The sequence below is a fragment of the Periplaneta americana genome, chromosome 9 (assembly GCF_040183065.1).
Source record: "Periplaneta americana isolate PAMFEO1 chromosome 9, P.americana_PAMFEO1_priV1, whole genome shotgun sequence".
In the NCBI taxonomy this organism is placed as follows: domain Eukaryota; kingdom Metazoa; phylum Arthropoda; class Insecta; order Blattodea; family Blattidae; genus Periplaneta; species Periplaneta americana.
Window position 1 is genome coordinate 122,551,767 of NC_091125.1, and position 24,844 is coordinate 122,576,610.

The window sequence follows — 24,844 nt, forward strand, 5'->3', positions numbered from 1 at the left end:
AATAATTATTATTATTATTATTATTATTATTATATATGTTTTGATTGAGTATAGTTTGTGCTGTTATTAAAATAAATATTTTTCGTTATTTACTTCACATACCTGACGTGCCAAGAATCCAAGACTAAAGAACACAAATTTAGAAAGAGAAAAATATAGGCCTAAGCTTAACAATATTGTTTTTCTTCTTCAGTAAATCATTCCAACATTAAGTTTTTAATTTAATACAACACTTATGAAGTCTTTATTTGTATGTTCATACAGTTAACAATATGAATTAAACATGATTTAATTTACATTTTCTCATATATACTTAATGTGTACATATAAAATTTTCTGCAACAAGTAGATATGTCCAAAAGTTTTTTTTTTCAAGAAACCATATACAAGAGTATAGTGAAACTTTTTACAAAAGTTCGTACCTATATGAGAAACCTATATAAAATGTCAGATTATTTTATTATACGAGAAACGTGAGTTATTTCCTTTTCTGAAAAATTAATATTTTGGACTTGCCATGTTTTTGCTATCAACCCTTCAATTAAAGTTATATCGCCACGTACAAGGAATGAAGATCACACTTACTTAATTATTTACTTACTTACTTCCTTAGTTACTTATTTACTTACTTACTTCCTTAGTTACTTACTTACTTACTTATTACTTACTGGCTTTTAAGGAACCCGGAGGTTCATTGCCGCCCTCACATAAGCCCGCCATTGGTCCCTATCCTGAGCAAGATTAATCCATACTCTATCATCATATCCCACCTCCCTCAAATCCATTTTAATATTATCTTCCCATCTACGTCTCGGTCTCCCTAAAGGTCTTTTTCCCTCCGGCCTCCCAACTAACACTCTATATGCATTTCTGGATTCGCCCATACTGCTACATGCCCTGCCCATCTCACACGTCTGGATTTAATGTTCCTAATTATGTGAGGTGAAGAGTACAATGCGTGCAGTTCTGTGTTGTGTAACTTTCTCCATTCACACATTAATAAAAAGTGATTTAAAATAGTTACCAAATGAAAGAAGAAAGAAGGGCAAACCAGGAAAGTCGAAGAAATGAACAGCAAAGCAAATCAAGAAAGAGGACTTCAGAGAGAATCAATGGATGGACCGGAAGGCTTGGTTCCTGGGATCCGAAAACGTCAACGATGTTAATAAGAGAAACACATGCACGCACACATACGGCACACACTTGTATCTCAGATACAAAATTCGTACGACACTGCAAAGGAATTTAATCGTTTGAATTTCTTCATTTTTTTCCTCTAAATATAACACCAATTATAATCTAATTCTTGTAATCGTTTGAGTTTTATCTCAGTATCTATCAGCGTTATCTGATCTGTCACAAGACTTTATATCTCCAAGCTGAGTGTACTCAAATAATTGCCAAGTTAATCATTGTCGCAGTCTGCTTACTAAAAGCATGAAGTTCCTTCTTGCTGTGTTCTCTACTCTTCTACTAAGTTGCCTTGGTAAGTTGTTAGCAGTTAGAAGACAACTTTACAACCTATTTAACAACAAAATAAATACACATAAATTTAAGTGTTTTTAAGTAGAGATCAGTTTATGAAATTCAAAGATGTTGTATGTTTAATGACGATAAAATATTTGACATGGTTTTGTAATGTAATCGGGGGTTTAATGTTGAAATTTTAAGATCAAATAAAATTTTTCCTTAATGAAAACAATTGCCTAAACAATAAGACGCTTCCTTTTCTCTTACAATAAAATTCTACTCATCCAGTCGTCATCCTCGTCTATAATTCTGTTATGGTGGTAACAATTCTGACTTTTATGTGTGTCCCGATCTCAGAAAGAGAATTCGCCAGTAATAATATACTAGCAGAATGCGCAAAACTGAGTCAACGAAAAGCGAAAACAATCATTTATATATCTCAATATGAGATTTAACTAAGGATTACTGTTGAGCATGTCAGGGTGCATTGAAAAAATATTCGTAGATTTGGCCATATAACGCCATCTTTTGAAGCTCTTTTATGGGCCCGCCTAAAGAACGAAGAACAGGACATTCTTTATCCGTTCTATTTAGAATATTACTTACTTCTACTCCAAAATATCCGAGGACTCGCTTTGAATACCTCACATTTACAACATTGCGAAATCAACATCAGGCTTTATTATCCATTCCTCGTCACCGTACCTCTTTCTATTCATCCTCTTTCACCGTGTCAGTTTGTCGCCTATGGAACTCCTTACCTCGTCTTGTCAGGGATTGTGGAACAGTTAATCAATTTAAATCAGGAATTAAGGATTGTACACTTTTACATGGAATTGATTTGTGAGTGTTTGCTTATTTTTATAGGTTATTCTGTGTGATTGTGTAAATTATCATTTAGGCCTATTATAAAGTAGAATTAGTACATAAATTGTAATTACTTAATTATGTATCATGTTTAGTCAATATTTCATTATACAGTATGTAAGCTCCTTAATGCGCATGATAACGATTTTATATTTAAGTATTACAATTAATATTACTACGTTTTATTGTTTCAATTTACGTATATTTCACTTCTGGTAGTGTATGACCTTAACTCTACCAGAATAGATGAATGAATAAAATAAATAAATAAGTAAATAAATAAATAAAATTATATTTGTAAACGTCACTCAAAAAATTTTAATATTCAGGTATAATTTAATGGATATTAACAATTCCAAACAACTTTAAGTAGGCTGTACCTATTTACCCCGTGTCCAATTTTGAATGAGAGCTTCCGGTGGCTGTTTTTACGTTCACGACGTCTCATAGGCTTCTTTTCCGAGCCTAAAAAAATACAGAAAACTTTATTGATTTCATAATTTGTGGTATTTCGATAGTCTGAGTCTCACAATTCGTATTTATTTTTTTAAATTATATCCGTTTTTTTAAAGATGTATTATCTTCCCAAGTAAACAAGAAAATATTGAATTTAGTTGTTAAAAATTCTGAGAAGGTTTCGAAGAGGAAGTTGCTGGAATCGTGACGAATTAATCAGAAGGTAATCACGAGATGATCAACAACATAACGATACTGTTCCCCAACTAAAACTCCTGTGGAGAATTAAGTCTGAAGAATAGGGGAGAGTCGGGTAGTATCGGACAGTGCGTTTCTTTCACCTACCACCATATGTTAGTACCTGAATGACATGGTTACGTTTCTCTATGCGACATCACAGAAACGTAACCATGTTAATCAGGTACTATCATCGTGTGGTAGATGAAAGAAACTCACTGTCCGATACTACCCGACTCTCCCCTAAATATGTAATGATCTGTTGAAACATCATTTTGTCTTTAAGAATTATTACAGAAAAATTAAATTTAGGCGTAATAATAACGTTGTGGGCGAAACAAAAGAACAATACCTGACGTCAACAATAGATATCGCCTACATCTTTTATCTATGTTTTGAGGAGTAAAGTTTCTCCGTGATGATGAACTCATATATACACCGGTACCGGAAGTCCCATTAAAATTTGATGTCGAATATAAGAAGATATCTTTATCTTTCAGTGATTTGAGCTAAATATTTCTACCTTAGCGCTCTTTTAATGTCAGAATGTAATTTTAAATGCCAGTAACTTAAGGGGAGTCTGTATACCAAGGAAGAGTCACGAGCAGTTTTGGAAGATGCCTTCCAGCACATAACCCAGAATTATCTCCGCAAAACATTATCCAGAACATGGCGCAAAATTCAGTTGTGATACGACAAAACGGTTTCTATACCGATGTTCTGTACCCTTATACCAACAGGTAAAAGTCCGTATCAAACATTCAATCATAACCATCATAGTTTGAAAATAAAAGGGGGTACGTCCCTTCCGTGCACTGGTTGAAATTTCATGAGAAAATTTATTTTTCTCAAAGAGAGCTTATGAGAAACGTTTTACTACAATATTAAAAATGTTACTACCAATTTAACTATGTTAACTGTTGTCACGAAATCAAATTTGAACAAAGAGGTAATATTACTTTTTGCGTAAAATTCAGTAAAAGTGCATCAGAGACAGTGAAATTGGTTCAGGATGAACATGGGAAGTTAATTTATTACATGTGTATATACACTTCTAATTTATTTAGTTTCAAAGAAGGTCAAATAGATCTGCGAAATGTTTCAAAAATTAACGTTCAAAATTTCAGTCTGAAAAAAGGAATTAGAATGGTGGAACGTAACTTCAGTATGGACAAGAAAATAATGTGCATGGCTTTATTCTAAGATGATTTAGATGAAATGTAGGTCTGTACACGATTCGTTCAACACAGCACAGTCCACACCTGTGGAGTAACGGTCAGCGCGTCTGGCCGCGAAACCAGGTGGCCCGGGTTCGAATCCCGGTCGGGGCAAGTTACCTGGTTGAGGTTTTTCCGGGGTTTTCCCTCAACCCAATACGAGCAAATGCTGGGTAACTTTCGGTGCTGGACCCCGGACTCATTTCACCGGCATTATCACCTTCATATCATTCAGACGCTAAATAACCTAGATGTTGATACAGCGTCGTAAAATAACCCAATAAAATAAAAAAAAAAAAATAAAAAAAACACAGCACAGCAGAAGATCAACGATATGATTTTAATACCGGTACGCCAAATAAATAATTAAAATTGTTAAAGGAACACACAATTCTTGTAATAAATCTTGATACGTGATGAAATGCTACCAGTCTCAACATGAAACTAAGCATCAACTTGTAGAATGGAATTTAAAAATTGACGAAAGCTTTTTCAGGTACCGCTGATCAAGACAATGCTGATAAATTGCTACATCAACCATTTATTCAATTTTGCGACTTTCACTGAGTTGCGAAACGACGATGAAATAGTTATTTATGCAACAAGTGGATACTCTTGACAATTATGGCATGACTGAATGTTTGTCGCACGAACGATCGTGTCACGAGTGTCATAATAAGATTATCCACGAGTTGGATGTAACACTTTATGCCATCTTAGCATTATAAATTGTAGGCAATAAATTATGCAATAATTCTGCATCCATAGCTGACATAAATGTTGATATGTTCGTATTGATCGTATTGATTGATGGCAGTGAGATTGAACAGAGAATGAATAAAGAATGGCTGACGTTCCGGAAGAAATATAGACGATTGCATGCATCCGCACCCAAGCGTTCCGGTATTACGTCATAGCGAATACGTCATTGCTATTATTGGCACGCGTGCCATAATAAGCCGATTACGCACGATATTGGATGTGGTAACAATCTGTTCATAATGCTAGGATGACATAAACGAATTTTTCGTTTTAGATTTGAGTATAGCGCGCCAAGTAATTTGGTTTTAGTTCCATGACATGGCGCCAGTTCATAAGATGGCAGTTATAGTAGATTGTCTGATTAAAAAAAACAATCATTATAATTATACTTTCCCACTCACTGTATTCTAAAGATTTATCATCCTGCCACTAAATTATATTTCTACAACTAAACTCTCTTCTGAAAGAAAGATATTTAAATTTTATTGATTTCGTTCAAGACGCCATTGTCAGCTATTCGTAAACAAGACCACACCGTATTTCCATCCCTTTTTGAGCTACCACTTGTATCGAAACGACAGGAATTTTCTGAAATAAGGCAATATGGTATTGATATTTTCTTTGTGAAAATGCCGAGTAAGAGAGTTTTCGAGTCCACCCATATTATTATAAATATACAATCACAGATCAGTAGCAAACAGAATGTTACGAGATAAAGAAAATACTAGAAAGAATATAATTGTGAAGGACAAAAAATACTTTGTGAAATAGAGCAGATCAAGAGGCCTAACCTCTGAAGTTTATAACGATTATGATGATGATGATGATGATGATGATGATGATGATGATGATGATTTAAAAACTTTTATTATTTTTTCAAAACTAATACAGTTTCAGTATATAATTTACTGCCGCAGTATATACTTAATTTTAGTTTATGTAAATTATACATTCTTACATAGAATGAAAAGGAATGAAATTTTGTTAACTCTAAACTTATTTTATTAATATTATTTCAGGGTCAAAAGCTGATTTCCAAAGACCGCATGCTGATGTTGCACGAAATGGATGGGTAAAACATGCCAGACGTGCTTCTGAAGGGAAATACCCATTTCAGGTAGGTGGATGAAGTGATTCCCGGTCATTTTTCTGAATACAATTTTCAGAAAGAACAATTTCCGAACGAAATTTTTCGAAATCGGAATTTACGAAATGCAAATTCCAAATGGATGTAATTCCGAAGCCAAATTTTCGAACAGAACATTTCCTGAAAGCTAATGTCTCTCTATATAGTTTTTTCCAATATCATTTTTCGAATTGTATTACGGAAGAGTAATTGACTTGGAATTCGGCTTCCATTTAACCTTTTAGTGCAAATCTTTTTACAGTACTTGTATTTGTCCTCATTTACTGGGATTTTGCATCTCTATTTACAATATTTTGCCTTTGACTTTTTCCAGTGAAATTTTGTATATATCTCTACAATATTTACATTACACCCTTCATTGCAATTTTATTAATCTGTCACTTCATCTGACAATTAATGACCATAGCCTATGACGTGATAAAGTTGCAATCAACAATCCGCAGATACTCCAGCCGTCTGTTTTCTTTTTATGTCCCGTAGCGTTGCACAACACGTTCCAGACGGTTCTGAAGCGCAATTCAATGATAGCTCGAGTCTTCCATCTCGGCCATATCTTTTAATAATATTGTAGCCGTCTAACCAGAGGCGTCGCTAGCTTCCAAGGTAGGAGGAGGCAGCTTAAAATTTTGTAGAGTTTTCAGGGAAATAAGTAGGCATAATAAACTAGAAACATTTGTATTGATAAGTAAATAATAGATATTTAATTAATTGTATTATTATAATGGAATAACAAGTACAGTACAATACAGTACACTATGAAAACAATTTCATAATTAATTTGTCTAGGAGGGCAGCTGCTCCCCATGTCACCTCCCTGACGACGCCCTTACGTCTAATAATAATTTCAGCCCACCGCATGCTGATTTCGTTACAAAATTCACTCTTAATCTTGACTGAAACTTGAAAGTGTAGGAACGTTTATTACGTTGTTCCATAATTAAACTGTACGTAAAATCTGTAATTCGTTACTGCTACATGTTTTTGTAAATGTGTATTTTAAAAAAATTCAATCGTAAAAATAATATTTCGGGAAATATCTATTCAGAATTCTGTATTCGGAGAAATAGGTAGGAAGGTGGTAAAGCAATATTAGATAGATTCAAGGAATAGGCCTATTATACTCGCAGTAAATCTGAGAATAAAATGGGTAATATCTGCTTATATTCTACTAAAGCTGAAAGTATTGCTATTATTATTATTATTATTATTATTATTATTATTATTATTATTATTATTATTAGCCTACTATTACTATTTTCTGCGAAGATGTAAGTAAAACTAAGTCATTAAGCTTTGCTCGGGCGTTAATGGCTGTGAATAGTGAACGTGATGTGCGTTTTAAAGGAATTACGTCATGTATACCTCAAGTCACGGTTGTCCCACCATGTGTGTGTCAAGTGTAAAATATAATATGGCTTGTAGTGAATTATTATCAGGCACAACAATGAATTCCCCTCTGCGCGTGTTTTGTTCAGGTCTTAACTTCTTAGTTATACAGTCGCAGTGATACTTACAATACATTCAATTAGTTGTAATATTGAGTGTTGGTAGAAGTAATAGTAATAGGAACGTTGGTGGTGATAGTAAAAGTGGTAGTAGTAGTTGTAGTAGTAGTAACAGTAGTAGTAGTAGTAATATCATTAGTAGTAGCAGTGGTAGTAGTAGTAGTAACAGTAGTAGCAGTGGCAGTAGTAGTAGCAGTATTAGTAGCAGTAGTAGCAACAGCAGTAGTAGTAGCAGTAGCAATAGTAGTAGTAGTAGTAATATCATTAGTAGTAGCAGTGGTAGTAGTAGTAGCATTAGTAGTAGCAGTGGTAGTAGTAGTAGCAGCAGTGGTAGTACTAGTAGCAGCAGTGGTAGTACTAGTAGCAGTAGTAGTAGCAGTGGCAGTAGTATTAGTAATAGCAATAGTAGTACCAGTGGTAGTAGTAGTAATAGCAGTAGCAGCAGTGGCAGTAGCAGTAGCAGTATCAGTATTAGTAGCAGTGGTAGTAGCAGTAGTAGTAGTAGTAGCAGTAGTAATAGTAATAGCAGTGGTAGTAGTAGTAGCAGTAATAGCAGTAGCAGCAGTGGTAGCAGTATTAGCAGTAGCAGTAGTAGCAATAGTAGTAGTAGCAGCAATAGTAGTAGTAGTAGTAGCGGTAGTAGTAGCAGTGATAGTAGCAGTAGTAGCAGCAGTAGTAGTAGTAGCCTAATAGTAGTAGCAGTAGCACTAATGGCAGAAGTAATAGTAATGCGAATATATTAGATCAGTAATAGTAGTAGTGTAGCAAGAAATGTTGCAAATTCTTACGCTGAAAAATATAGTGTCGCCTTATTTTCTCTGTTTTGTACAATTGCGATTTCATTTCAGGTGTCCCTGCAGGTTTTCTCTGAACATGAATGCGGTGCTACAATACTGGATCAAGAATTCTTGCTAACTGCAGCCCACTGCATTTATAAGTATGTTGAATAAAATGTCTTTGTACAATATAATCCTTGTCGTAATATTTTAACCGTAAATTGTAGCCTATATGTATAGTATAGTGTAATGAAATTTCAAGACTTATAGCATTGTCATAACATATATATAGTTATCAATTTTCGAAAATAACTAAATTACATCGATTTAATTTTATTGAAATATATAATTGCAAATGTTTCCACGTGTACATTTACTTTCTACATTTAATTTCTCAACTTATGCAACACTTTATTTGGAATACTTAATGTATTTTATAAAACATCAAACGTCATTTGCTAAAATTCAAATCTCATGATTAGATTAGATTATTAAATTACCAGTTGTTATTTTGTCATTATGGTAAGTAGACACCTGACTTTAAAGGGAAAAATTAATTAAAAAGGGATTAAAAGAGGGAAAAACATTTTCGAAGAAAGCGCTTGAAAGTGAGATATAACAAGATTAAAAAAAAAAAAAAGGAAAGCGTAATCATTTCTATTTTCACCTTACTGAGTCAAGAAAGAATTGTACTTAATTACATTCAACATTTCGATATGTTTAAAGGTTTCTTTGGATGTAAAATGTCTTTTGACTAGGAAAATGATCGCCCAACATCAATGGAAACCAATAGTCAATACTTGGTTAGGACTTTGAACTCCAAATCACTGCACTTCATTAATTTTTCAAGATCAGAATTATTCTTATAAGAATTGACTAAGTTTGTTTATGCAGATTTTTAATGTCTGCGTCTGCTACTAGCCTACAGCTACTGCCAACTTCACACCTTCACGCTACAACATGCTCCGTAGGGCGTACTGGGCGAGTCCAAAACTAGGATGAGTTTGGTATAGAAGCAGTGGCGAAGATAAGGTGTAAATATTGGGCAGGCTGAAAAAATCTGCTTACCTTGCATCTTTTTATAGAGCAGTTGTTTCTCGGCTTTTCTATTAAAATTTTTTGTGACACAGGCCTCACAACAAGATGATGACCACTCATTTTCATCTCCAAACAGAGTACAGGTATAATAATAATAACAATAATAATAATAATAATAATAATAATAATAATAATAATAATAATAATATACTTACTTACTTACAAATGGCTTTTAAGGAACCCGAAGGTTCATTGCCGCCCTCACATAAGCCCGCCATCGGTCCCTATCCTGTGCAAGATTAATCCAGTCTCTATCATCATATTCCACCGCCCTCAAATCCATTTTAATATTATCCTCCCATCTATGTCTCGGCCTCCCCAAAGGTCTTTTTCCCTCCGGTCTCCCAACTAACACTCTATATGCATTTCTGGATTCGCCCATACGTGATACATGCCCTGCCCATCGCAAACGTCTGGATTTAATGTTCCTAATTATGTCAGGTGAAGAATACAATGCGTGCAGTTCTGCGTTGTGTAACTTTCTCCATTCTCCTGTAACTTCAACCCCCTTAGCTCCAAATATTTTCCTAAGCACCTTATTCTCAAACACTCTTAACCTATATTCCTCTCTCAGAGTGAGAGTACAAGTTTCACAAGCATACAGAACAAACGGTACTATAATAATAATAATAATAATCATAATAATAATAATAATAATAATAATAATAATAATAATAATAATAATAATAATTTATTTAACCTGGCAGAGTTAAGGCCATAAGGCCTTCTCTAACACTCAACCAGGAGTAAAACCGCGTTACAAAAACACTACAAATTTACAAAGTACACTACAATTTTACACCAAAGCTGAATAAGATAATAATAATAAAATGTAAACAACAAGTAAATAGAAATCAGACATAATATATAACATACAGAAAGAAAGAAAAAAGCATAATAAAATGTGTACAGCAGGTCAAAATAAATAAGACATACAAAGTATAAAAAATAAGACAATTATTGATGATGATGATAATAATAATAATAATAATAATAATAATAATAATAATAATAATAATAATAATAATAATAGTAAATAAGAATAGTAATAATGATAATAATAATAATAATAATTATTATTATTATTATTATTATAACAATAATAGTAGTAGTAAAATAGTGCAGTACAAAGCATACAATGAATACAATATTTTTAAGTACACACAGCAAGGAAAATTATGATTATATATAGCTCAACTTATCACATTATAGATATACCATTATCGGAAAACATGAAAACATAAATATAAAATAAGTTAAACATCACTAGAACATTAAAAAAAATGTGAATACGTGGAAACATGCAATACAACACTTATCATAATAGTAAGTTAGTTTGGCAACTCGTCATAACATAATTTTCTAACTTGGATTTGAAAGATTTCAATGTTCGGCAGCCCTTGACTTCAGGCGGCAGAGAGTTCCAGTGACGAGAGGTAGCAACAGTGAAAGATGAGGAATACAGAGATGATGTGTGAAGTGGAATTTCTAGCGTGTTATCGCGTTGTGATCGAGTATTAATATTATGATAGCGAGAGAGAGCATGAAAACAAGCGAATAAATAATAGGGGGATGAAGTGTGCATAATTCAATATAAGAGAGAAAGCGAGTGCAGATTTCTCCTCTCATGTAACCTAAGCCATGATAACTTCTCGAAAGAAGGTGAGATATGATCATAGTATCGAACATTACAAATTAAGTGGACGCACGCGTTATAACAATATAACTTATTTGTCTCAGAGTACCCTGTTAGTCAAGGATATTTCTTATACCATAAAAATTTAACTTCTATTTTGTCTTCCTCCATCCGCTATTTTACTATGTAAATGTAGTGTCCATCTCCTATCTTTGTAAGCACGTTTTATTTCATACGTCCAACTTCAAAACGGTTTCTCCTTTAATTCTACAAATAATGACCAATTTTATCTCAATATGAGCCATTTTACACAAAATTAATATGGAACACATACACGTAATGCACTTTTGATTAAAATAACACTCAACAACGCAGCGCATTCACAGAACACCTATACAATGCAAAGTATTATTGTTGAGGCTAGCGTTATCAATACCCTCTCCCCGGTCCCACCTCAAGCTTGCGAGTCAAGATCGTAGCCATGCCCTTAGAAGCTTCTGCCACAAGCCTCTAGCACTGAACTGTCCATTCTGGAATGACTGCCAACAACAGTGAACTTAATATAGGGAAGAATTGGAGTGAAGCCAAGTGTTACGATACATCGTTATTACGAACTTGTAGGCCTACTGTTACTAGGTACAAAAATTTAATTTTTTGGGTAGGCTATACCTCAAATGCCTCTTAAGAGCCTCGCCACTGTAGAACACGTCAGTCTGCATCAGTATAGGCGTTTGTGATGTTTTCTATCATAAAATAAATTTTCGAAATTTTTGTCATGTATTGTCAAAAAAAAAAAAAAGGATAATAAAGAGAGATGATGCTGAAAAGGGGAACACAGAATGAAATGGGGAGAAATGGAATTTAAACTCACGCAATCTTGAGTTTCAAAATAATTATCGACGCTGTTATTGATTATTTCGTACTTCATGACAAAACATAAAATAGGTATTCCCTTTCAAATTCGGTCCCTATTGATAAGTTTGTAGAAGGCATTATGAAGCTACAAAAATAGCTTATCTTAAATAAACACTTTTTCGATAGCCTTTCCTAAAACTAGATACCGTATTTTACCGACAGGCAAGCGTGTTAAAATATATTTTATGCTCGACCATGCCGAAATGTAGTAATTATACACCTGGCAGCAGCCCTTTAATGGACCTCATTAAAGTACACCTGTTCATTAAAGTTCAGGTTTTCCACCAATCAGAAAGCACCATTGTAGCAATATGAAAGCGCAAGTATCGATTATTCTCGGATATGGAATCGAAAGACAACGAGCGAAACGTCACGGAGGCTGGAAATCCAATACTGTCGCAGAAGGTTATGTTCTGTTACTATAATAATTAGCGTTAATTGTAAATAATATTCAAATAAATTCAATTTGTCATCTCGTTTTTCAACGTCTAAATCAATTTCCAAGATATATCAAGATTAATGTTCATTTTACTCTCTAGATTATATCAAGGTCAATGACATTTGTTCCTCGGAAAAAATCAATACTTTCGCGTCTGCGCACATCTCACAATTTACGAGATATTGCACAAGGTCACTTCCGCTCCCCAGTCAGATAAGAATAATATGAATACTTATGAATAATTTCAAGTTAGAAATATGGTCGAGCATAAGAAGTCGTATGAAACTTGCCTATAATGTTAATTAAGACGCTCGTATGAAAATTATGAAACTCGCCTGCGCTCGTTTCATAAACATACTCGCGTCTTAATTACTACCGTTATAGGCTCGTTGCATAATGTACTATTATACGACAGCGTGCGAAAAGTATTTTAATACCGTAATATGATGATTAAGAACGATATAATTATATGTATTGATTTATTCCAGTGGCTCTATGGACGATTACACAATTCGTGCAGGCTCCAACAATTACAAAAGAGGAGGTTCTGTGCATAATGTTATAGACTGGATATACCACGAAAACTATCTCAACCACAAATATTGGAAAAACGATATTGCTATTTTGAAGGTAAGAATCACGTCATTTGCAGGTTCCCTATCTTATAAAATAAAAAGTATACAGAGTGTTTTTCGTCATTCATTGTAACATAATCTATTTTATAGTGTCGTGCTTAAAGTTTGTAGATGTTCTAGTCATAAGTGCTTAATGCATCAATATCGGCTCGCAGTGTTGAGTCATGGAAGGGCTCAGTTATTAGTGTGAAACAAGTATCTCATCGGATGTTATAATGAGAAATCATGCTTCATGAGTTAGTAGGTATACTGTATTGTTGAGGTATTAAGTTACTACATTCATTCAAGAAACGTCTTACATTATTACTATAAGGTACGGAAGGCAGCGACTAAGACTACCCGTCAGATGTCCCAACCCAGAAATTTTCATGTGAAATTTCCATCTCGAGACTGGGAGAGATGGCGGTGCATCTGAATCTGGGATCTTGCAATGATAGTCAGCCACCTCGCTCGGTAAACTAATATTTTGCAACAAAATTGTTATCAAAACAATAGCTTTTGGTAAGGCGTGAAGTGTACTCCGTCGCATATAAACAGTTTACAGAATGTTACAAACAAACAAGATGTTGTAGTCATAGACAAAGACACCAACTTACTGTATTCGATTGAATGTCTATTAAAATCGTAAGCGAATGTTATTGCTACTGGTGGAAAAAATTGAAATTATACCTCATTTTACAAAGACGGACCGGTATTACAGGTATCCATTATATCAACACCCTTCAGGTGTCCCAACCCAGAAGTTTTCCTGTGAAATTTCTACCTCGAGACTAGGAGAGATGGCCGTGCATCTGAATCTGGGATCTTCCCAATGATAGCCACCTCATTTTACAGAGACGGACCGGTATTACAAGTACCCATTATATCAACATTATTATTATTATTATTATTATTATTATTATTATTATTATTATTATTCCCGGTAGTAGCAGTAGTATTTTTCATATTACTCCAAAACAGAATAAGCGCAATGATTTATTTATTTATTTATTTATTTATTTATTTATTTATTTATTTATTTATTTATTTATTTATTTATTTATTTATTTAATCTGACAGAATTATGGGCATGAGGCATTCTCTTCCATCCACCAGATAGCACATATAAATATAAAAATAAATACAAACAGCGATGTAAATAATACAAATTAAATTAAAGCCCTGTAGAGGTCAACAGGGTCAAAAGAATACTACAGAGCTCTCGTCGAGCTAATACAAGAAAAAAAAAAAAGAAAGAAAACAGAGATAGCAATGATGATAGTGATAACTAGGCTTCGAAGCTACGGACCCGATGGAGCAGTTCAGTGGGGAAATCCGCATAACGGCATACTGAGTATAATATTAAGCGTGCAGTGGGTGGGGGTACTGTAGAATGAATGCCAACAAATACGCAAAGGAGAACGCTCTGGATTTGAAGGTTCTGACGAATAATTTCGTTTTCATACAAACCTATTTTCAAACTGTGTCTGAAACTATTACACGGTTAGAAAAGTCAGAGCAAGAGATGCCGGAAGCCCTCAAATTAATTGAGGAAATGACACAGGGAATTAAAGAGACACCAAGTACACCGGTTACTGAACGTGTAAAACAGAAGTGGAAATCAATTTTATGTAAAAATAATGGATATGGAACATTGTATAATATAAACAGCAAATTAGTGGACAAGAGTCACCCGAGAATAAAAGACTGTCTCTTAGATACTGCAATGATGTTAGGTTTCTTCGTTTTGCTCCTATCACGTCATGCGACGTAGAGCGTAGCTTGTCCCAGTACAAACTGTGTTTGGCAGATAATCGAAAAAGATTTACGTTTGAGACACTGAAAATGTATCTTGTAGTACATTACAATTCGGTACTGTAACTGCACTTCCTAAAGACGACCAATAGGATAAATGAAGAAATTAAAATTGCTACATGTGTATTTCCACCATTAACACTGTGTATAATTAAACACAAATGCTTATAAAAGACAGGAGAATAAACGCTTTTCATATTCTTTTGACATTGTCATTGTGTAATGTATATTTACTTTCAGAATGTCCATATGTGTGTGGTTTCCCCATACTACCGTACTCTATTCTAAATGAAGAGTCCACTGCAAGAATGATGGATGTCATTTGGAATACATTTTGCAGGAGAAGCAATTGAAAGTTTGAAATGCTTAGCGCTCAAAGCTTAACTGTGATTTTCCGATCATTACTGGACAACGACTATCAGTGTTAATGCCATATAACGCTGTATGTACATTCTATATGTCTTAAGCTCTGCATTGACAGTCTTGGTTCATATTCGACAAGAAAGTGACAACCATAATTTTTGTAGTGGACTCTTCAAATAGCAACGTTGTTACCTCAACACATCTCTATCTTTCACTACCTGCAGCGAGTCAACAACTACTGCGTGTTCAGTTCAAAGTGTGTCTTGGCTCGTTGTATGTCGTCATGTGGCTAGCCGATGAGCCTAGAGAATTCAATCTTCCTACACTTCCGCAGAGGCGTACTACCTTTGTGCCAGAGAAGTTGCCTAGCAAGTACGGCGTTCATTCTGAAGAGTACTTACCGATACATACGGTAACGCCTGTAGTGGCAGGAATGTGAACTGTTTGGAAACACGTACTGAGGTGAGTTTCTTCTTACTGTCGGAATATAGGGAAAGGGTTAAGACGACTACCTACGTATTTGTTGACATTAACTACGACGGTCAACATGGACACGGAACATTTGATTTCTACTGTGGAATGTTGCCGTACGCAACCGATGATAACAAATACTCTGCGAACGACTTGCCCACGCAAAACACAGTTCGAAAGAGGTTATGGTAGCACACAGACTTTACAGAAAGCCATCTGTTGCTACAACGTTCAATTTATACCATACACGTTTTCAAGTTCAGATTGAACGCCTTGATTAATAGGCAACTTCTCTGACGTAAAAGCTGAAACTCGCTTCAAATCGCTGACTCACAACAGTGACGTCATGACACATTTTGAAATGAACACCCAGTATAGTACATGCACAGTAAATTTATTGCATCGGGTCCCAAGTCTTGAAGCCTGGTGATAATAATAATAATAATAATAATAATAATAATAATAATAATAATAATAATAACAAATACACTACATACTAATTGTCAATTTTCCAACAACACAGTTACAATATTTATTACAATATTATTAATGATCTATAAGTTTAAATGAAATATTTGACCACTCTATGCATACCACATAATTGTGTTTTTTTTTAATATGCATATGAATATAATGGCTGAACATTAAATTGGAAACCATTGACAACACATTTCCTCTGATACCCGATCTATTAACATCAACGGACTATGTTTTCAATATTCAAACATAACGGAATTGCTAACAATCACTGACCAGTTGAGCAGTAGTTCCTAATATGACTACTTTATCTCCTGCTAAAATTCTAAATCGTGTCTACAAAACTATGACTTTATACTGCAATAATAATACCAATTTTACAAAACTAGGAAATTATATAAATAATGAGCATTCATAATATCTCTTTAAAATAGGCAGTCTGACGACACATATATCCAGTTTTTCCCCAATCATTCCCATAGGAACATAGTTAACACTCCGACCCCAATGCGGGAAACTGACGAACTTCCATGATGATTGATAATACAGCTACGTCATGAGATTTAAACTTCTCTCTTGGTTGTAGTAAACCTTCAGAAGGTTGTTGATTCCTCTGAAAACCGTGAAACTACGCTTCCAGTCAAGCTTGTTAGAAACAATAGGAGTTATCCAAAATCTTACAGATTTTGGCGAGATTTTCTTGAAGAATCATTGTTGAAAACTGTGCGAGCGATCGTTGTGCAGGTGTAATTTTGAAACTGCATAATTGGGACCGTCATAATTGCAGTCCTAACGGTAATAATTCATCCATTCTGTCCACTTCTTGCTCACATTTTCATTCTATTTGGAACAATGGACAATAGGCCAGGCCTGCAGAACTCGTAAGTAGGGGAAATATGACGTCAGCCTCACTCCACTTCTATTGGGAATGATCAAATTCCGCGTAGAGTCAAGGTCCATCACTGGCGGCACTGTAATTTTCAAAAAGGATTGTAATAAATTCATTGTATTTATAATGCATTGTCTCGTTTCAAGGTTTATAATTATGCTAGATTTCCTGTCGGTAGGTTATTTGAGATTTCTTTGCACCTAGCCTGCTTTAGATTTTCGAAAATTTTCTTCCTGTCATCACCTACAGAAACATAGATTTATAGCATTTAAGTAATGAAACTTGAAAGTCATTATTAATTTCAATTCAAAATGAACACGAGTGTCGTCATTAATTTAAGAGTATATAAATAAATAATCAATATTACAGTTCGTAATAATGAACTTACCCGAAAGTTTGTGCATTCCATAATTCTCAATATGGGCTTTATTGAAATGTGATTTAAAATTGAAATGACGAGTAAAAATAATTTGATGGGACACAGTAAACAAGCGATTCTTTCATCTTCAACAACAAAATAATCATATTCCCATTTCCTTTGGAAGTAGTATTTCTTTACGGGTTTAGATTTTGCCATGTACCAGTTCTCTTTAAACTGCAGTACGCGTATTGTGTATTTATTCATTTTTTATTTATTTATCTGGCTGGAGTGCGTTACAATGTTGAATTGACATCCGGTCATATAGCTATCACTCACTTATCAACGTAAAATTTATTTATCGTCCTATACTAGTAAAACCAGTTAAGACCAGCAATACATTTTTATTGGGTTATTTTACGACGCTGTATCAACATCTAGGTTATTTAGCGTCTGAATGAAATGAAGGTGATAATGTCGTTGAAATGAGTCCGGGGTCCAGCACCGAAAGTTATCCAGCATTTTCTCGTATTGGGTTGAGGGAAAACTCCGGAGAAAACCTTAACCAGGTCTTGCCCCCCTAATAAAAGATGTAGGTCATCCCATATTATTTGCAGATGACACAAGTATAGTAATTACAGCCAATAACTCCAACACATTCCAATCTTCAACAGAGGAAATTCTCTTCAAAATATGTGACTGGTTCTCAGTCAATAAATTAGTATTAAATTGTAACAAAACTAACATAATTCAATTTAAATCCTTTCCAAATTCAACGTCGCAAATTTCTAGCACAATAATTAATAATAGATCCTATTAGAAACAACAACCAAATTTCTTGGCTTAAAAATTGATAATGTGTTAAATTGGAAAAACTATATTAAAGCAATTACCCCCAAACTAAATTCAGCTTGTTTTGCTATTAGATGTATGCAAAAGATAGTAAATATCAATACCTCAAAAACAATATATTTTGCATACTTCCACTCGGTAATGAGTTTTGGAATAATATTCTTGGGAAATTCCACAGATAGTAACAGTACATTTCTAATACAAAAGAGAGTAATTAGAATAATAGTAGGTGCCAAATCTAGGGAATCGTGTAGGACTATTTAAAAAAAACTACAAATAATGCCCATGGCTTGTCAATATATCTTTTTATTAATAATCTTCCTCGTATGTAATCGTGAAAACTTTGTAACTGATTCAACAGTTTATAGCATAAATACACGTCAAAAAATGACTTTCATACTCCATCGGCAAGTCTATCGTGCTATCAAAAAGGAGTGCGTTATATGGCAGTAAAAAATTTTAATAGCCTCCCTATCGATATAAAAAATGAAACTCAAAACATAAGATTATTTAGGACCAAATTAAAGAAGTACCTCATTTCTCACGCCTTCTATTCTGTAGGTGAATTCATGACATTCAATAACACTTCATGAAATTGATACTAAAACTTTGTGTTGTACTAGTAGACTATATTGTAAATCTCGTCTGTATATATTTCATCTAGACTGCGACTATAAATTAAAATTTTATAATAGTATTAAGTTTTTTGACTTGTTCCATATTCTAGCTGTAAGCATGTATGAATACCATGGAATGTTAATAAATACAATACAATACAAATACATAGGTAGACTTTCTTACATTATATGCACACATAGGATACATTTTTAAATTTATTTTACATGTATTTTAACTGCTTTATTTCCCTCATTCATTTTCCTCTTACTTTCTAAAGGTATGTTTCTAAGGATTTTATTATCTATTCAATTGTAATTCTTGATAGCGTATTGTATACCTGCCGCCGCGAGAATGAATGTTGATGCAGCCGAGCGTAACTAGAACGCCATGACCGCACTGGTAGAAAAGGTGGGTGGGATAGGAGGGATGGTAAGACAGTCGCTCTGAGGGGCTACAGTTCTGCAGGTCTGGGCAACACTCTTCATCTGATAATCAAATAATTTTAGTTCTCTCTCTATTTCGTATTAATAATCTGATATTGACAATTTGAAAAGTTAGAATATGAGTGACAACATACGATGAAATTGTGTCATAGATAGATCCACCGCTCACGTACAGTACTAAAGTCCAACCCACCAAACTTCCTGTAGCCGGTGAAGAACCCACTGTTGGAGCGGCAAGCGTAGCAATAGGGTGGGGATCAAAATGTGTAAGTACATCAAATATGCCTACCATAAGTAAGTGCACAGAAAGTACAGGGACATCATTTTATTTTTACTAACATTTTTAATATTAACCTGCTTATATCTGTGGATTAAAGGTCTAGAACCGGAAACACCGCTTGCTCCCCCTTCCAAGACTGGAGTTCGATGGTACTGGCGTAAAATACAAATCACTTTACTAGGTATAGGAGGGAAGAAAAATAGTTTATCCATTTATGTAAAGTAGGAAATATCGCAATTTTGAGTTTGATAATTTTCACTAGGTTTTTGTTTAATCAAAATACAGTACTGTATTAACGCTTAGTATTTTTACTCACGAATTGAGCTACATTCATTCGTACGTATTAATTATGCAGTGTATATTGTACTATTGCAGCACATTAGCGTACAATATAGAGAATGAAGTTAAATTGAAAAATAATCATAACATGGATATTTAAATACATTTTTTAAGATGGTGGCCGTTCATTTCGAGACAGGCTTCAGTTCTTTTGTGCATATTATCGCACTATAGACTATTGTACCTAATTCCAATTACCAGTTTCGTCCTTCGTACAAGTAACTCATGTACAAATAATTCTATACCTATTCTATAAAAGCGTACCTTACGTACTGTAAATTTAATCTTCACTTCTGCCCGATCCGAAAAGATAAACTTACTCAGAAATGGTATCTACTGTCCGTTCAAGTGGTTTTGTCGCAGAGTCGTAGAAAGGAGGGAATTCACGTGACAGTTAATTACTTAACGAGGCCCTTTTATTTAAGTTATTTTAAACAGTTGTATAATATTACGTAGACGTCCAATTCCTAACAGAAATTAATGTTTTCAGAAAAGAGCTAAGACAGCCCAGATATTAGACTTTACAGAGGGACGAACAGAAGCAGGTGGGGGAACCGGGATGCGACGTAGGCAAACGGACGACAGTACCTGTGCGAAAATATGATTCAATATTGAAAGCTCTTTCGTCATTGGAAAACGCGAACATATTTCTGGAACGTACTATACTTACCAACTCAGTACTGCATACGCGGCCTCGGTTCTGTGTGGAGATCGGTTGGAAGTTTACTAGTAGAAGGGGTTGGAATGAAGTACATTAAAAAACTCAGGTACAATAAAAATTGAAGTAAAAATAAAATGATATCCCTGTACTAGCTTCTGAATCTTCAGACTGTGATTTAAAGAAAGAGACAAGTGCTGCCTATATCCGTTTGAGCTGCTGTTTGTTAAAATAATGAATTTATTTTAAAGCAAGATGAAATGTCTGATAGTTTTGATTACAGTACACAAATTGAATTAATTTACCTAAATGAATCTTATGCTGGATAATTTGAATTTTTCACCACATTTTCACTCTTTGTATTCACTTTAGCCTTCAATGTGTGCAATATTAATCTCCAAGCGGCATATATAAAAAACTGTCTGAATTATAGAGAATTCCGAATTAGTGAAGTCAGAAGTAGCATGATTTCACAATACTTATTTTATATTGCTCTGTATACAATACATAATCATACATCTCACCATATAAACTCATTTCTTTCAACACAGTACGGATGTGAATCCATTCGTCATCTCCACGAAGTATCTCTGGAGATATACTCTTATGAACAATGTCTGGATAGTATGCAACAACAACCGACTACTGACATGATCTGTTCAGGCATTCCAGGGGAAGGAGCAGAAGTCTGCAGTGTAAGTAATAGCTTTCAATAGTGGCGACTGTCACTATCTTTTATCCTTCAAAAATAATCTTAAATATGGGGGAAAAGTATATGGTCTGATCAATAACGATTTATTGCAGAAAATTATATATTATTGATTGTGGTATTTGTGAGACATCTGAAAAGGGATATGGCAATATCTCTGTTGTACTGGTTATGTCACCTGACAGGTTTTAGAAATACAATTCAAATGTGAAGTAAAAATATGTTTTATTAAACACATTTAATGTAAATTCTCTAGAGACTAATCTGATAACATCATTTTTTAACATGATACCTCTGAGTTTGGTTCCCAATACCGGTAATTTTGCTCATTCAGAAGATAAAACCATCTTGTACTAGGCAGAATCTTTGATGCAGTATGTTGCCGGCCTTACTCTGCTTTTGTGGATGTCAAAATACAGTGCGGAAGGATCCGCAAGGACACTAAATATTCTGAACGTCCATGTTAGGTCGTATACCAGGTACTGTAGGAAACTGTGTTTAATAATTTTTTTAAGGATAAGCATAGACGGTACATGTAATAAATTTTAATTGTCATTTATAATAATGTGTTTAATAGTCAAAAAAGTCAACTCAACATGATTTAGCTCTTCGCCTACATGACATTGAATATTGGCATCAGTATTTTGAAGTTTCACCCTATAACTTTCAAATGACACAAAGCTTAAGCAGAAAGACAAAGTAAGCCGGCTTTAGCATTGTAACGAATTCCTGAACTTAATAAACGACGACACCAATATAATGAACATGTTGATGCCAGATGAAGCACACTTCCATTTATATGGATGTGAATTTCTTCGTCACTCAACACATCACTGCTGGTTGAAGTTGTTGTTTCTTCTAGAGTTCTACATAATCACACCAGACGCACCGCGTTCATAGGTACATTTAGTCCTGATTAATGTCAGCATTTCAAGATGGGAATACATACGTGTAACATTCTTTGCCACATCTTTATAATCTGAATCGAATACCGGTAGCTAAAATCGTCGACAGAAGTGGGAGCTTCATTTTATTTCTCTGCTTATTTTTCACTACATTTATCGCACTAAAGGCACGCTCTACGTCTGCGTTGGAATGAGGAAGTACTAATATGCGCATATAACAAATTCTGCTAGCTCCTGAAAGGGATTTTCTCCGAACTATGTTGAGGACACAATGTCCTGTCCAGGACATGGTGAAAGTTTCCCCCCTTCCAACATAAATTCTAAAGACAGCCTCGTACTGACAAAAGAACAGTAGCGGTCAAAGTGTTCACTTAAACTAAGCTGCTGTCACGCATATTACATTACTTCCGTTGTCTGAAGTGAAGCCTTCAATGGAATGAGGGATGAACTTTAGAGTCTGTTTCAAACTATAAAACTCAAACTTCATTGCTATTCACTTATTCAGTTGGTAATTGCTACTGACCTATTTGGTTTGAAAATGATTTAACAGACCTATCGGTAAAGAAGAAAGTAAAATGCATTCCAAGTGATCTAAAAGTTCTTTAAAGTATTAAAAATGATCAAAAAATGTCGAAAAAAAATATAAAAATGACCTATTAGTTCAAAAACGTTAAGAACGTCTTTTTTACGTTGATATAAACATAGAAAGGATTTCTATATTAATAGGCATCGTCCTAATGTGAAAAATAAGAAAATGACTTTTCATCAACATCCGCCCTCTGTTTATAACCATACTTCCAAGTTAAAGGACTAAATAATCAGCATCGTACTACCAGCATAAGAGTAGGAGGAGCCATTATGTACTTTAAAATCAATGTTTAATAGATCACTAAGATATTATATTAAAAATACAACAAGGTCTAAAATTGTTCCCTAAAGTACACCTGTATTAATATATAAATGTATTAATTTTTGTTATCTAATAACTTGTGTTTAAGTATGATCGGAATAATATATAACTTTATGAGGAATATCACTCACTCCCATATCATACAATTTGTTCAGCAGTAATAGATGGCTGACCTTGTCGAAAGCTTTCCTAAAGTCTAAGAAAATTGCTAAACATCTATTACCGACAACCAATTCGTGCATAATTATACCTGTGACTTCAATAATTATTGCATCATCTGTAGGTAACAGAGTAGATAAATTAGAAAATAATAATCAGATAATACTTTTATATTGCGTTTAGACTAATACTTCAAATTAATTAAATAATTTCTATAATGGAATTTATTTTCAGGGTGATTCCGGCGGTGCTCTTCTTGTTAACGGTACCCAGGTTGGAATAACTTCATGGTTAGTAGTGCCCTGCGCATTTAACCCTGCAGTGTGGACCAGAGTCTCCCACTATCGTGACTGGATTAGAAATAAGTCTGGGGTATAATGTAAAACAAAAAATATTGTCATCCAATAAAATATATACTCTCCAAAACTGAGATAACTCACTCTGCCTGTGATTCATCTGTGGTTTTTATGAAAATTTTGGCAAATCATCGGAATATGCCAAAAAATAGAAATGTGCCATGGACATAAATACTCTCAATTATATATTTATTTTGTTTCTAACAAATGTGTAAATGTTTCTAAAATATTGTGTTATAAGATATAGTGTAATATTAAAATAAATTTTGTGGAAACTTGCTACAGACCTTTACCTTAATTGGCATAACACTCCTCTCATCTGACTTCTCTTAATACAGATGGCAAAGAGAACAAAAGACTTATACCAAAACAAACACCACAAGAGTATAGATATAGTTTACCATAGATAGACCTCGACTTACGACTTGATTACGTTCCGTAAGCCGAATTCAATGAAGTTTGAATAGGATAAACATTGGTAATTTCGTGGCAGTTGTTATTTCGTGATACTTTTTCTTTGCTCTTTCGTGAACTAACCAATGGCGTTACGAGATTCAAATTTCCGCCAAGGGATTGCATATGTTGTCCAATTTCCAGAAACATACAGCTACGCTTTGTATGACTATTGTAGCTGCTTCAGTGAGCTTTTATGTTTGGAGAGAGCAAGTTAGCGTCGACTTCTCAGGTGTAAAAATTTTGTGGATGTTTGTAATTACATTACAGGCTTATTACTAAAGGTAAGCATATGATATCTGGTACAAAGATTTATTGTATCATCATGAAATTTTAGGAAATGTTTTTGGAATTTTAGATACAGCTGTAGTCAACATATAGGCTTAGATTTACTGATAGAAATCTTAGCTGTTTGAGGCGAAATTTTGTTGAGTATTAAGCGTTACATATTATACTATTTTAAAAATTGTATTACAATACGAATTTTATAAATCTGAAGATAAGATGTGATAGCAAAAAAAAGAAAAGGGGGACGCAATAGGTTCAGTGTAGCTTCTGTTTGATTTGTTATCATGCTAAGTGTCAATGATAAGTGCTAGATGACTTATTTGCAAGAATTGTGACAGAAGATGGAACTTATCTCCACCATT

The 24,844-nt window shown here is 34.1% G+C and overlaps 1 protein-coding gene across 2 annotated transcripts; it reads left to right on the forward strand.

The window, feature by feature from the left end:
* Nucleotides 1-1,327: 1,327 nt before the first annotated feature.
* LOC138706447 (chymotrypsin-1-like) lies at nt 1,328-24,021 on the forward strand. Of its 2 annotated transcripts, XM_069835756.1 has the most exons (7): nt 1,329-1,486; nt 6,029-6,126; nt 8,510-8,598; nt 13,014-13,155; nt 19,578-19,691; nt 21,254-21,397; nt 23,620-24,021. In XM_069835756.1, exons 1-7 carry the CDS (start codon nt 1,438-1,440, stop codon nt 23,761-23,763), a joined length of 780 nt encoding a protein of 259 aa, XP_069691857.1. In that variant the 5' UTR covers nt 1,329-1,437; the 3' UTR covers nt 23,764-24,021. The 2 variants fall into 2 exon arrangements, with proteins under 2 accessions (XP_069691858.1, XP_069691857.1); XM_069835757.1 differs by lacking the exon at nt 19,578-19,691 and having other exon boundaries at nt 1,328-1,486.
* Nucleotides 24,022-24,844: the final 823 nt, after the last annotated feature.

Excerpts from the sequence above, each read along its gene's own strand:
- LOC138706447 (XM_069835756.1), top strand. The coding sequence starts at position 1,438 with ATGAAGTTCCTTCTTGCTGTGTTCTCTACTCTTCTACTAAGTTGCCTT. Across the intron at positions 1,487-6,028 it reads TCTTCTACTAAGTTGCCTTG|GGTCAAAAGCTGATTTCCAA; the intron begins GTAAGTTGTTAG and ends ATATTATTTCAG. Across the intron at positions 13,156-19,577 it reads ACGATATTGCTATTTTGAAG|ATAGATCCACCGCTCACGTA; the intron begins GTAAGAATCACG and ends ATTGTGTCATAG.